The sequence below is a fragment of the Sminthopsis crassicaudata genome, chromosome 3, assembly GCF_048593235.1.
Source record: "Sminthopsis crassicaudata isolate SCR6 chromosome 3, ASM4859323v1, whole genome shotgun sequence".
Taxonomy (NCBI): Eukaryota; Metazoa; Chordata; class Mammalia; order Dasyuromorphia; family Dasyuridae; genus Sminthopsis; species Sminthopsis crassicaudata.
This window is the reverse complement of record NC_133619.1, coordinates 442,355,825-442,371,444: the sequence shown is the minus strand read 5'-3', so window position 1 is coordinate 442,371,444 and position 15,620 is coordinate 442,355,825. Positions and strand designations below refer to the sequence as shown.

The 15,620-nt window shown below is 35.4% G+C and overlaps 1 protein-coding gene across 1 annotated transcript in view; it reads left to right on the top strand.

Annotated features, from left to right (window-relative positions):
* The window catches only part of MYO3B (myosin IIIB), a 679,546-nt gene that overhangs the window by 495,227 nt on the left and 168,699 nt on the right, over positions 1-15,620 (top strand). The window contains exons 31-32 of the mRNA XM_074302208.1: positions 11,143-11,203; positions 12,651-12,750. Coding sequence (XP_074158309.1) covers positions 11,143-11,203; positions 12,651-12,750 — 161 coding nt within the window. The remainder of the gene's footprint in view (positions 1-11,142; positions 11,204-12,650; positions 12,751-15,620) is intronic.

The window sequence follows — 15,620 nt, the reverse complement described above, 5'->3', positions numbered from 1 at the left end:
ACATTATAGATGCTGATTGAAATATGCTGTAAATTCAAAGGTTATCAGGCATAATTGGAGCCAAGGAAAAATTTGTAATCTATAGTGTCAAAACTTGCCCCTTTCTTTTCTCCCCTGTTGTAATTTTTCTAAATGTTACTGATTTTAAAAACCACAAACAAGCAGATTGTTTTCTTCTCTTTCATTTATGTTGACTTAGAAAACCTGAGGACAAATTTTAGGGCTTCACCAATTCTTTGTGGTCAATTACTCTGAAGAAGAAGGTAAATATCTACATATTTGTGTATAGGGTCTTGCTATATAAATATATTTCAGGAATTAAAATTGAAATTGAAACTTTGATACAGTGAGAAAGGTCATAGCATCCCAAATATAAACAGAGAACATGGGTCCCTTCTCATTGGCCTCCCCTACTCTGTCATTAAAATAAATTGTCTTTAAAAAAGCACTTCATGGAGAAATATAATTGGTTGATCAACATAGGACAATTATAGTAGAAATTGAGAATGGATTATCACAACTCTGACCATTTGTGGACATTGACATTTGTTAGGTTCTTACTAAGTGCTAGTGAGATAATGAGATATTAGGTTTTTACTAAGTGCTAAGTTGGTACTTGACAATTCTCTAGTTCTGGCCTTTACTGGGAGTTTTACTTGTGAATTCCTGGGGAGGAGCTTGCATGCTTAGGAGGAGCAAGTTCATTGGTTGAAGTAATTTTTCCCAGAAGCCCTTGCGTTATCCCACGCCCATTCTCTAGGAGGATAAAAGAGAGCGGCACTTGAGAGATAGAGAGTCTCTGCTCTAGGTCAGAGTTGAGGCAGCTCTCTGGAGGAAGAAGTCTCTCCTGTAGACCAGAGAGCGATCAGCAGTCTCTGGAGACAGCAGCACGTTACAGACATTGACTAGAATGTATAATCTTTTCTCATTTGACCCTCATGATAACTTTATGAGACAGGTAGTATAGGGGTATGTGTGTGTGTGTGTGTGTGTGTGTGTGTGTGTGTGTGTGTGTGTGTGTGTGTTTGTAGACTTGTGATTTCATTGTTGTAAGGAGCTCCCTTGTGAGGAAGTTTTCTCTAGTAACTATAGATACAATAGTCTATGTTATTACACATTATATAGATTGTTATACTTCTAGAACTTAAGGTATAACAGTAATCCTTATTTTACAGATGAAAAAAACTGAGGTTCAGATTAAAGACACATAGTTACTAAATGTTAGGACCAAAATTCAAAGTTAGACCTTTTGACTTCAGATTTAGTGATCTATCCTTTATGGAACACAGGTTATAATGTTGATAAACGAATAGCAGAAAGTTTATTGAATATAAGAACTTGAGGGAGGATTAAGCCCATTTCACCAATGAGGAAATTGATATCTAGAAAGGTTAAATGATCCTCCTATGATCATACAAAATCCAAAATGCATTGTCATAATAAAAAAAAATGTAGGGCAAGTACATGGCATAGTGTTTAGGACAAGTACTGGTCTTAGAGTCAGAAAGACCTGAATTCAATTCTAGCCTCAGACATTCACTAGTTGTGTGACTCAGGGCAAGTCACTTAATTATGTTTGCCTCAATTTCCTCATCTGTCAAATGATATGAAGAAGGAAATGACAAACTATTCTAATCAGTATCATTGCTGAAAACACTCATGAAGTGTCAGACATAACAACATACAAAATAATGCAAGGGGAAGAAAGGGGAGAATAGAATGTAGTTCTCTTGATTCCTATTCTAATACCTTTTCTATGGCACGATTCATTTTGTAGAGGCTTTTTATAACTAGATTTAAACACAGACCAGAAAAAAAATAATATAAACATAAACTAGGATGCTATTTATCTTAATCTCTCTGAGTTATTTTATTTAATAAGATAACATATACTGATTACTCCTCCAAATTCCTTTTCCTTCTTAAGTTAGTGTTATCTCCAAATCCACAGTGAAAACCTTAATGTTCTAAAAATGTTTTGGAATATCAACACTTTCTCCCCCCCAATAATGTAGACAACTTGATAATGTCTTTATGCTATCTCTTCTACTGTCTAACAAGGTGCTAGGCACAATATAGTGGATTTTCAAAAAATAACTTGTTGATTGTTTAAGTATTAGAATAGTGATAAACAGTGGAAAATATCAGTATCACTAAGCAAAAATTATTTACTCAGGAACATTAGCTGTATAATGTCTCATATAAATTATGCATCAACTTGTACTCTTCTGATACATTTAGGCTCAACTTGTGTTTTTCTCAAAACATTTTCCATTACTATTCCCCAACCCCTATCTTCAAAGACATTCAAAAGATAATATGTGAGAAAAATATAAAATACCCACCTTATGCAAATATGTGTATATAATTTACATACTAATGATACTGAGAAATTTTAGAACTATTTCATACCACATTTATGCCGTCACATCAGATAGTCTAAATATATGGATTCTATGTAAGAGCACAAGTAAGATTGTAAGAATTAGGCTATATTTTGAATTCCATGAAATTGTATTGCACTGAATGAATGAATATTAGGTCAGACCAATAATTATTAAACCAGAATATTGGATCAGTTCAAAGTTTATATATTCTGTGGAAATACATGGTTATCATTTTTGCTGGATCTCAAAATTATGGGGGGTCTCCCCACCAATTTCCCTATTTAAATTAAGTCTATAGTACCTCTGTCATTCATTAAGTTTAATTCAACCTTCTGGGAGATAATTTGTGTCATACTGTCATGCCTTATGAAAACAACTAACCCTAAAGTAAAAGTTGTTTGTTTGTTTGTTTGTTTTTATTCTAAATCTACCTTTCTCAAAGACTAAGTAGTTATTCCTTTCTCTAATTATGGCTTATGATGAGTTGGCTGCTATTTCTGGGACCAAAATCAATGAATTTTATTTGAGTTGAATGAATAGAAAGGAATGGAGATGAAGGTCTTTTTTATTGGATATAGTGACCCTATACCAAGTAGATAGAAGCTACAAGTTTTCTAAGTTGGCTTTTGTTGAGTCATTTCAGTCATGTCCAACTCTTCATGAGCTCACTTGAGTTTTCTTGGCAATTACTGGAGTAGTGTGCCATTTCCTTCTCCAAGCTCATTTTACAAATGAGGAAACTGAGGCAAACTGGGTTAGGTCAATACAGCCAGTAACTGTTTGAGGCCAGTTTTGAACTCATATCTTCCTTACTTCAGGCATGGTTCTCCATCTACCACACTACCTAGTTGCCCCTAAATTAGCTACACCTCCAAATAGAAAGAAGGGATCAGCAAGTAACAGACTTTAAGGTCAATAACAACAACAACAAAACATGAGGTTATAAGTAATCCATCCTACATTGTAAATTACATCCCAGTCCTTTTCTCTCAAGCAGCCTTTGTAGCTTTATGGAATTGTAAGTTTAGAACTAGAAGAGAACATCTCTTCATTTTGCAGGTGAGGAAACTGAGACCCAGAAAACTTAGGATTTCTCAAAGTCACACAGCTAGAGTTTTTGGTAGGTAGAATTTGAGCTTCAGTTTTCTGATTCCAGAGTAATGTTTTTCCAGCAAAATTTGTCATATTTTCTTCCTCATGCACAAAATTTTATAATTTTAGAAATTATGAATACTAAAGGAAGGAAGGTAATCTGAAAGAGATCATAAACATTAGGTACTTGCCATGCTCAAGGTGCCATGATGGGCATCACAGATATTAAAATTGATATTGACATCGATTCTCATCTCAGGAAAATATAGTCTGATAGAAAAATGACATGCACAGGTAACTAAGATAAAAGAAAGGGTTTGCTGATTGCAGGAAAAGTCCAGGCAGAGTTCTATAAGGAATTTGAGGAGAGTTCAATTTGGTGACATGCAGGTGATCAGAAGGTTTTTTGGAAGATGTGGCACTTGAACTGGGCAAGAAGTAATGGGATAAAGTTGAAAAGAACAGCTAGGTAGTACAGTAGCTCCAGCTCTAGAGTCAAATATGGCCTCAGATAATTAGTAGCTCTGTGAGCATATGCAAGTCACTTAATCCATTGACTTAGTTTCTTTATCTTAAAATGAGCTGAAAAAGGAAATGGTGAACCATTGTGGTATCTTTGCCAAGAAAATCCCAAACGGGGTCATGAAACTTGGATCATCCCAGAACAAGTTGAAAAGTTGAAAAAACATCAGGGTTTGAAGTTAGGACTTGGGTTAAAATCTTTGTTTTATTACTTACACTTTGGGCAAATCATGTAACTTTAAAAATATGTTCTCCCTCTCATTTCTCATAAAAAATATTGTTGGATTTTTAAGGTCTAATTTAATAAATTTTAGGGTTTTATCCAACTGTAAATTTCTTTATTATTATTATTTTATTATTATATATTAGCAAATAGATACAGAAGAGAACAAGATAAAAATGGGAAGCAATTCATTTGAACTGGAATATGGACTATATTTAAGAAGCTATATTGGAATAAGATTGTGAAGAGTTTCAAATGCCAGAATAAGGAAAGAACTTATAACCTAATTAGTGTTGAGTTATCCAAGGTTTTCTAGTAGAGGAATGATATGGAACAGAGCCCTCTATTGGGTTCTTAATTAGTTTTTTTTTTTCAATTTATTAAAATTCATTTTCTTTCCTGCCTTACTCTCTATCCCTTCCCATCTGAAAAAAAGAAAAGAAAAGAAAGCACTTGTAACAAATATGTATAGGCAAGTAAAATAAATTTCCATATTGACCATAACCAAAAAATATCTCTCTTAGTCTGCACTCTTAGTCTGTCCTCTGTCAGGACATGGGGGAGATCTTTCTTCATTACTCCTATGAAATCATAATTTGTTCTTAAGCTTTTTGAATTTGCCTATTTTTTAGCATATTTTTGGTTATTGATAAATTATTCTCCTGGTTTTCTCACTATGTTTCAGTTCATATAAGCTTCTTTGAATCATCCCTTTCACCATTTCTTACAAAATAATAAGCATCATATTATTTTTATACCATAATTTGTTTAGCCATTCTCCAAATGATAAGTACCTCTTCAATGTCCAAGTTTTAGATTTCGTTTTTTAAAAAATAGCTAATATAAATATTTTTACACACATGAATATTTTTCTTCTTTTTTGGATTTTTTATGGTATTGCTAGGCCAAAAGGCTAATATTTTAATACTTTTGGAGTTATAGTTCCAAATTGCTTGCTAGTGTGGCTAAACCAATTCACAGCCCACCAATAGTGCATTAATATACCTATTTTCCCTTCAGACCTTTTAGCATTTTTCATTTTCCTTCTTTGTCAAGTTTGCCAATCTGATAAACATAAGGTGAAACCGCAGAGTTATATTAATATGCACAGGGCTGTAAGGTGAAAGATGATAAAAGAGTCATAAATTAAAACCAGAAAGACCAGTGAAGAAACTATTACACTAATACAGAAGAAATGTGATGATAGCCTGATTGCAATGGAAATGGAAAGAGGAGGACAGATGCAAAAGATACTATGAAGGTTTTTCCTAATGAATGGTTGGGGAACATTCAGAAAGGATCACAAAGACCCAGCAAGAATTGGTCACATGAGACAAGCCTCATTTCCTGTTTTGACTAGGTGTTCAGGAGAATGCTATGGATTCTGTTTACTTATGTTTTAGCAAAACTTTTGACAAAGCTCAGAGCATTTTGTCACTTTATCTTCAGTACTTAACAACATGCTTTCATATAGTAAGTTCACAAATGCTTGTTGATGGGATTGGATGTTGTCTTAGTAGAAAAGATAGAGAAATGATAATTACTACACTAGAATTTTAATATACTTAGAAAGATTAAAACATTCACTTATGACTTAGCCCAAAGAATAGTTTGTAGTGGTTTGATGTCACCTTGGAAAGGTATCTCTGGAAGAGCAGGCCCAAAATCTCTATTTGGCCCTATTCTGTTTTAACATTTGTATTAATGACATCACTAAAAGCATAGGGCCATACTTAAACAATTTTCCAGTAACACAGAATTGGAAAAGATAGTTAACACATTGGATATCAAAATCCAGAAAGATAAACTAAAAAAAAAAAAAAAAAAAAAAAAGCATTGGGTCAAACCTAATAAGATAAAATTTAGTGGGGATAAATTTAAAGTCATACTTGGGTTCAAAAATTCAAATTCATAAGTATAAGATGAAGAATTGTAATTAATACTTCAATTTAAAAAGTTTCAACTCAATATAAATTAAATGTGATATGGTAGCAGAATATGCTGATATGAACTTAGGTTACTTTAAGAGAAACATTAGGTTTAGAGCTAAAACAAGAAAGGACCTTAAAGATTATCTTGTGCAACTTCTCATATTCTAAACTGAGGCCTGGAAAGGTTAAGTGACTTGTTTCAATGAAACAAGTGGCCAAGTTGGAATTCAAACTCAAATCCTCTGCTTTCAAAGCCAGTGGTCTTTTCACTGTACTCCAGGGTCTCCCTAAGCAACAAAAACAAGGGAGGTGACAATCCTGCTGTCCTGTACACTGGATAGATCATCTCTACAGCTTTTTGTTCAGCTCATGGTTTCTCATTTTAGGAAGTATGAATAAGCTGGGTGATGCCCAATGGTGAATAATGATGATGGTGATATGTCTTAAATTCATACTTTATCAAAATTGGTGAAAAGAACAGGAAACCTTTAGCCTAGAGAAGTCAAGATTTAAAGGACTGTGATAGCTCTTTTTAAGAACTGGAAGAACTATCGCATGGCAGAAGGACTATAATTGTTCAGTTTGGGTTCAAAGGGAAGAATTGTAGGAATAATATGCAAAGAAGCAAATTTAGACTTGATAGAAAGTGAAAACTTCCTAACAAAATTGTCCAAGAGTGAAATGGGTTTCATCTTCTAGAACAGACTTCCTTTTACCATATATGTAGCATGTTAGTCTTCAAAGAAAGACAGACTGGCCATGTGTCCAATATCTTACATAAGTGTTGATTGGCTTAGAAATCCTTTGAGATTCCTTCCAACTTTTCCAATCTAGTCATAGAGATTCTATAAAGATATAATCAACAATAAGTTGGCCAGTGATTATTCTAGGGTAGAATAGAGCAAAAGGAAGAAAATAGTAAAAGATGACTCTAGAGCCTAAGAAGAAGAAATAATGAGCTGAGGGAGAAATATAAATTTAGTTTTGAACTGTGGAGTTTGATGTATCTTTATGATACTAAGATGGAGATACCCCAAATAGGCAGTTTTTGTTATACTATGTTATAAAAATGCTAATTTTATTTCATAAATTAAAAATAAAATAAATTTTATATATATATATATATATATATACACACATATATGAAATTTATGATTGGAGCTCAAAAGATAACAGAGTTATGACAATGGTTTGGGAGCCAAAAGACCAGGATTGAAATCTCACCTCTTTTACTTATTATCTGTGTGACTATGGGTAAGTCACTTTAACCGCTTTGAGATTCAGTTTTCTCATGTATAAAAGGAGAGGATTCAACCAGATGGTCCCTAAACTCTCTTCCAGCTTAAAATCTAGGTTCCTGTGAAAGTTTGGAATCTTCTGCACAATGGTGATTTTTAAAAGGAAGGTTTCCTATCCTGGCCTTCTGGTTTTTAAATCAAGCCCTGTGAATCACTTTCCTGGAGCCTGATTACCCCCTAGGTGAATTGACAAAGCTGAATCCTTTCAAAGTTAAGAACCAGCTTGACTCTATAGTAAAGCCGATAAGCTTTGCCTGTTTTCAGTATAGTTACTCTCACCCCTGGAGATATAAAGAGAGAGCTCCTAAGACTTTCTCACTCTCTTCTTCTCTTCAGGATCCCTCTCTTCCCCATAACAAAATAACAGTGGGGTAGGTATTTCAATAGAAAGAATAAGAGGGGTGTGTGGGGGGGTATTGTGTAGTTTTGTTGAATTTCAGAGCATGTTGTGAATGAAGTATTCTCAATAATTAAATGAGCCAAAGGTTATCATTTCTGAAAAGACGCCATTCTCTAAAACAAATGAGAGGCAACTATTAAATAACTAAAGCTTATGGGTAATTTGATTTGGAGTTTAACTGTAGATTCCCCATTTTATCATTTTGCATGACCCTTTGATATAATACTGTGATGCAGTCATAGACACACAACTGTCCATCTGTATCCACGGGCATACATGGTAACAGGAAATTCTGGGATTTCTGAGAACATGGGAATAACTGAAGGGTCCTTCATTTCATACTTAAGGCTCAATGATGCTGTTGTATTCTTATTCAAAGAAACTGATGATTATCTTTCCCTTACAACTTCCCCTCAATTCTCCCTACCATGAAATAGACATCAGCATGTCTGGTGAAGTCACTGGCAGAAAATTAAGATTCACTTCAACTTTGGAAGAGAATTGACTTGTGTGATCACTGTTTAAGGCAAAACAAAATTTGGCAGGATGAACTATTCCTAAGGGCTTGAGTGTGGAGAAGAGGAAACTGAAGTGACATTTCCCAGTGGGAGAGCATAAGGGTTGTCATCTGTCCATTCGGTCTCTATGAGTCCATGTCAGTTAGAGGACTTTTCAAATGTTCAAACTGAGTAGGGTAAAGGTGGGGAGGCGGGGTTGGGGAAGGAAGATAAGAGCCTAACTAGCTTCTCCACTTTTTCCTCTAAATCCTATTGGACTCCTGGAGCAGCCGGGAATCAACCTGTCTTTCTGATGGCCCTTACAGCTGTCTTGGGACTAGAGCAGATCTCCAAAGGAAATTTGGCTACCATGAGGCCTTTGATTCTTGTAATTGGTCTTGAAATTTAAGGGCTATAGAATCAGGTCCTGGAACCCCCCAAAGCCCAAGATACACAAGAAGGGTACATTTACTAGACCACATTGTATATCCACAATTTGAATATTCATCCAGATATATTATAATATTCTCATATTCCCTGAAGGGCATTGATACATAATCAAACATAATTGTATTACTTATATGTTTCTGTAAATAAATGGATTCTCCATCACATCAGGACAATAAGCATTTATTAAGCACCTACTATGTGCTAGGCCCTGTAAGTGCTGGGGATTCAAAGAAAGTCAAAAGACTGATTCCTGCTCTGAAGGAGCTCACAGTCTAATGGAAGAAACAAACAAAATATCCACTAAGTAAATATATAAACAAACAAACAAGAGATAACTTGTAGACAACTATGTTTAAACAAAATATACACAAGATAAAGTGTACATAATCAACAGAGGAAAGGCATTGGCATTAAGGAGAATTAGGAAAAATTTTTTTCAAAAGGTCAGATATTAGGATATTAGGTAGAAGCCAGGATATAGTGATGAGGAGAAAGAGAATTCCAGGGCATGGGGAGACTCAGTCAAAATGCTTGGAATCAGGAGAATGAAGCATCTTGTGTGGGAAACCACAAGAGATAAGTGGATCACAAAGTTGGGCAGAAGACAGTAACATCAATATATCCAATAGTCAAACTTTTCACCATCATGATTTACACATACAAAGAGGTTTGTAGACATTAATACATTTTATCTTCACAACAACCCTGTAAAACTGTGGACATATTATCACCCAAAATTTAAAAGGTTGCAACAGCAAGAAAGTGACAAGTCCCACATTCAACTTTTCTGACTCCAACTCCAGCACCATTTACACCATACCTCAATGAATTTTTGTGTGTTTCAGCTTAAATAAAGACCATAGATTGTTGAGCCATACAATCATAGAGCTAAAAGAGACTTCAGAGAATATCTAGTTCTTTCTCATCAATTAACAGTTGAGGAAAGTGAAGAAGATCTAAGAGATAAAATGGTTGATCCAAAGGCTCATGACAAAGAAAAACCTCGAACCCCTGCTTCCTGCTCTAAGGTGCTCTCTTCTATTCTGTGACCTCTTGTCATCATATTGTCCTGCCTCAGATAGCTTCCTATGTAAATTATTATAACTCTAGCCTAGTAATCACAGTGAAAGCTGCATGTCAAGACCATGATCCTACTTTTATCGTGCTTTAAATCCTCCTAATATTAGCTGGTACTCATATAGCACTTTGAGATTTGTAAATAAGGCAGCTAGGTGGCACAGGACTAAAATGTAGGATCTGGAATCAAGATAATCTGAGCTCAAATCTAGCCTTAGGCATTTATTGGCAAGTCACTTGACCATCGCCTGCCTCAGTTTCCTCATCTATAAAATATATTGTGTACCTCTTAAGTTTATTGTGAGGATCAAATAAGATAATATTTGTAAAGCACTTTGCAAATTTCAGATGGCTGTAGAGCTGCTAGCTAGTATTATATAAATTGGCTTATAGACCTCTCATTTGATCCTCACTATGATCCTGTGATCCTATGTGCTACTTATGTTGTTATACTCATCTTAAAGCTCTGGAAACTAAAGTGGATAGATGATGAAACCCCTTCGTGAATTTATCCAACAAATTCTGAGAAGAAGAAGAGAAAAATGAAAATGTCCCTACCCTCAAATTCCAACTAAGATACATAGGTGTGGGGTAAAAAATGGGTCTTTTAGCCTCTGGACCTCAGTTTTTTCATTTATATGATTAGACTAAGAGCAATTAATTGGCATAGTGGACAGAGCATCGGGCCTGGAGTGAGGAAGAAATGTGTTCAAATTTGTATTTAAGTACATAGAATCTGGACAAGTCACTTAACCTTATTTGCCTCAGTTTTCTCATCTGTAAAATGAGCTGGGGAAGGAAATGGATAACCAGTCCAGTTTCTTTACCAAGAAAACAACAAATGGAATCACAAAGAAATAAAATATTAATTAAATGACTGGACAACAACTACAACAAAATAGACTAACTAAACTTTAAAGTGGCTTCCAGCTCTCTCAGTTCTGTGTTAGATGATCTCATCAGCAGACGTGCTCACTGGACTTGTTCTCATCTCATGGTTATAAATGCTGAAGATGGTTTTTTCTGTTGTTGGGATCCCAGATCTGACTGTTGCTGTATTGTAATATTTAAGAACTGTTATTCTGGTATGCTTAATTGAAGCTGATCATATCCTTTTGATCAGGATGGAGAGAAAAGGGAAAGGACAAAGCAACATGTGAACTTAATAAAACTGTGCTCTCTGATGAATTTTTGATGAGGGAGGGAAAACAATCAATTTGAAGCTTCTTTCATTAAAAGAAAAAAATTTTAATGGTTATTTTTAGGCAACAGCTTACCCAGAGTTCTCCCAAGGAGTGTGATGTTCTCCACGAGCAAATAAACAAGGTAACAGAAAGTTTGGATTCTCCCAGTCAGGAAAGTCTCATTTCAGAGACTGGTCTGAAAAATTCCTGGATCTATCTATCTGTTCAGTCCAGCCATCCCTACATGAAACTGTTGGTAAGGTTTTGAAGTCTTTGAGACAAAAACCCCAGCTTGCTAAAGAACTTTAGTTCAGTAGAAAGACAGGGAGGTACAGTGAACACAAGAATCAAAAGGCTGGAAATTTGCTGCTGAGAATAAATGCGAGCTGCTCCCCGAGGTGATTTGTCTGCGCACTTCACTTTCTACAGATGTTAGAGCCTCTTTCTGAGTGAGGACCCGAGGTTCTCTGGTAGCACTTTGATATCCTGCTCGAATTCAATATGTGAAATGGGGGAGTCGCTCTGTGACTTGGAGCACAGAGCCAGCTTTGAAGTCTGATCCAATTTTGGCTGCTCAGTATTTGATGTTGAAAGGATGAAATGAAGAAAATGTACAGTTTTTGCCAGTAACTCTGCTGAGCATATGTAAGATTAAAAAAACAAAATCCTTTGGATGATGTACTTAGAAATGTTAAGTAGATTAATACCTTCCTATAGGTCAGTGGGGCTCCCCCCCCTCCTTGCTTATAGATACAAATGGAGTGGAAGAGAAAATAAGCATATAGGTGTTTTGTTTTTTTTAAGATCCATGGGTCTAGAATGAACTTGGGCAAATATGAGGGTTTACAAATTCAGAGGAAGAGGAAGGGAAGGAGGAAAGGAAGGGAAAAAGAAAAGGAAAGGAAAGGAAAGGAAAGGAAAGGAAAGGAAAGGAAAGGAAAGGAAAGGAAAGGAAAGGAAAGGAAAGGAAAGGAAAGGAAAGGAAAGGAAAGGAAAGGAAAGGAAAGGAAAGGAAAGGAAAGGAAAGGAAAGGAAAGGAAAGGAAAGGAAAGGAAAGGAAAGGAAAGGAAAGGAAAGGAAAGGAAGACAGAAGGAAGGGAAGAAGGAAAAAGGAAGGGAGAGAGGAAAGGAGGGAAGCAAGGAAATAGCAAGAGAGAAAGAGGAAAGAAGGGAGGAAGGAAAAAAGGAAGGAAGGAGAGAGAGAAAGGGAGGAAAGACAAGAAAGAGGGGAAGAGGAAGAAAAGAAGAAAAAAGAGGGAAGAAGAAAAGAAAGGAAGAAGGAAGAAGGGAAAGAAGAAGGGACAAATAGAAAGGCAAAAAACAAAGAAGGAACAGAAGGAGGGAGGGAAAAAGAAAAAAAGTTAGTAAGATGCAGGTGACTGATTTCAGTGAACATCAATAGCTCCAAGTATGATCCCACTTTGTTCCATTACAAGATTGAAACATTTAACAAAGCCAATCACATTGGCTTTGCTTCTTTTTTTATAAGCAAAGTTAAGGGCTGTCTTAGTTCAATGGGAATAGCATTCTCAAGGATCTTTATTCACAGTGTACAAATGGTTTCTTTCCCCAACTGGTTCCTTCTGAAGCATGCAATCTTAAGGGATGATTTACCACAGTCTACTTGGATGTCTGCTGCTTCTCCAGATCTTCAGTTCTCATGTCCTAAGAAAGTTTCACAAAAACCAGGTAAGAAATGTCCTGAAAAATAAGAATACTGCTCTCAGTATGAACAAGCTATATGTTGCAATTTGTATGTTTGTTTATTTATTAATGACTTGTTTCCAGCAGTCCTCTACAGAAGACAAGAAGCAATAGGTGAGGAAAGGAATTGATTGTAGACTCTCTGTCTACAAACATGAAAGTCAATCTGAAATAGGAGCACAGGGTTCAGGTGTCAAAATCAGAACAGTAGAAAAGAAAACCTGAATCAAGGAATACAATAAATTCTCTATATCACATAAAAGGGAATTTTCCTTTTAAGGAAAGAATATGTCTATCAGAACCCTATTTCCCCTATAATTACATGCCCTCTGGACAAGAAAACAGCTTTAAAACTTATCCCATCTTATAAAAGGAAAGACAGATAGAGAGATGGCTGGCTTGCATCATAGCAAATTTATTCAGCCAAAAAGAAAATCTGGAATCTGGGGGTTGATGTAATGCAGCTCCTCAAGGACAGAAACTATTTTTTTGTATTTCTTTGTATTCCCTGTGCTTAGTAGGCACATAGTAGATGCTTGATAAAGGGTTATTGACTGATTAATTGCATCTATATATAGAGTGATGCTATCCCTTTCCTAATAATGTCATTTTTTTTCCTTCAGTAGGATTAATTTATCTTTTTTGCCTTCTATAAAGTTGTCACTCCTGGCACTTTCCCCCCCTAAATTCCATTCTACACAGTATGATTAAAAAGTTAATTTCCATGCTTGTATATAACTATGATTTACAATTACATAAAGGCCCAAACTGATTATGAGAAATATTCATAAGTCAAAAGAAAATGCAAAATAGAACATGTGTGCATTTTTAGGTCACTTCAAGGGAAGAAACCTTTTCAACTTGAAAGCTTTAGGGGTAACATCTGATGTGTGATCTCTTTCTTTGACATGGGCACATGGTTCTCAGCCCATACCTGACTTCTTGTCATTCTCTTGTTCTGCAGCCTATTTTTCAGTGACTAGGGACAATCTTTGTAGAAACATTGTACAGAATGGGAAATTCATTATAAATTTAATATGACCTTCAGTCCATATGGAGCTTGAATTCTTGGAGAGAGACCAGAGAGAGGGTGCCCATCAAAGCAGAACTCTTTTAAATAGATATATGTTAAATAGTAAACCTGTCAAGGAGAAATATTTTCCATGCCCCAAGCCAGTGTTCAGGGATGAGGTAAGGAGACACTGTGGAGAAGGAGGGCATAAAAGGAGGGAGCAATGTAATGATTTTAATTCTCAGAGTGATTCAGTAAAATTCTACATTAAAGTATTGACAATTGTTTTTGTTAGTAGGTTCAATTCTTTGACACTGTGTTTGGGGTTTCCTTGGCTAAGATACTAGAGTGACTTGCCATTTACTTCTCCAATTTATTTTACAAATGAGGAAACCGAGGCAAACAGGGGTAAGTGACTCGCTCAGGGTCATCCAGCTAATAAGTGTCTAAGATCCAGATTTGAACTCAGGGGAAGATGAGCCTTCTGAACTCCAAGCCTATTGTTCTATAAACTACTCTATCTTCCTGCTTCTAAAGAGCAAATGAGAGCTTTGATGGAGGAGGGGGAAAAACAGAAAGAAAAAGGAGGAAAATAAGCAAAATAATTCTTGCTTGTCAGTATTTGTAAATGCAATATTGCTTTGTTCAACAGAAGAACTTAAAAGATAAATTAACAGAGAACAAAACAAGACAAAAAGGAAAACAAAAGTCTCAGAATAAGCCATAGTTTTTAGAAGAAAAATAAAATATATAATACTTTAAATGAATAACCACAAAAAGAAACCATTCCATTTATACAAGGAAATCAAAACTTCTGAACATTCCAACTTTTTCACATGCTTGATTGCTATTAATTTTAAATATGTATCTTTGAATTCTTAATGCTATAGAAATTGTAATAGAAGCAAGAATGCAATAACTTCTAAGATGCTTTCTATGTCTAAACCTGTGATCCTATAATCATAATAACCTTTAAAGACATTTAATTCTTTCTGACCATCTAGCACAAACTTGACAATAGCAAGAGCTATTGAGATGACGATTAATTACAGTCTATATTATGCCTTCTACAGTGTTCCGATTTTAGTATATTATTTTCTTACATAAGTCAGGTCTTTTCAACAAATACTCAGAGTTCATAACTGTTTTTAATGTACATATTGTATTATCCTTTTGAGCCTTTCATACATTACTGGTTCCCCTTATCTTGGCTGAAATTCAACAACCAGAAAGAAAACGCCAGGGTGGATATTTCTCCTTGGCCCTTTTAATACTAGAACTTGAGCTTAATCTGGACAAGAACTATTACAAAAATAGAATGCTACAACAGGCAAAACAAGCCATTAGGTCAATGCAACAGAGCCACCCAAAGCTGGCAAAGGCCACTTGAAAAGGATTGAAGCACTTTGCCAAACTTCAACCACCCTTATCATAACGAGCTCAGATGTCATCCATTTGGAGATAAATGTTTACACAATGGAGTCTCAAGCAAAGTCCAAATAATCTCTCTGGGAATCACATGGAAACCAGACTGCGCTCTTGAAGGCTTGGCTACTGCTCCTTTGAGGTCCCTCCCAAATTTCATTACCAAATGTCACATACAATACTGTGTAGCCACTCAGTCTTAATTTCAGGGCTGTCTTTGGGATTCTGAATTCTTACTGTTTTTAGCTTCCTGGTTGTTGATGTCCAAACATTCTCTACATTTTGTCCTCTCCTATCAAATTTGCCAAAAGCATATAAGCTGCATTTATTCATTATAATCATAAATGACACGTTAAAGAAAACATAGGCAATGTACCACATCATCAGTATATAATTAAGAGGACACACATACACATAT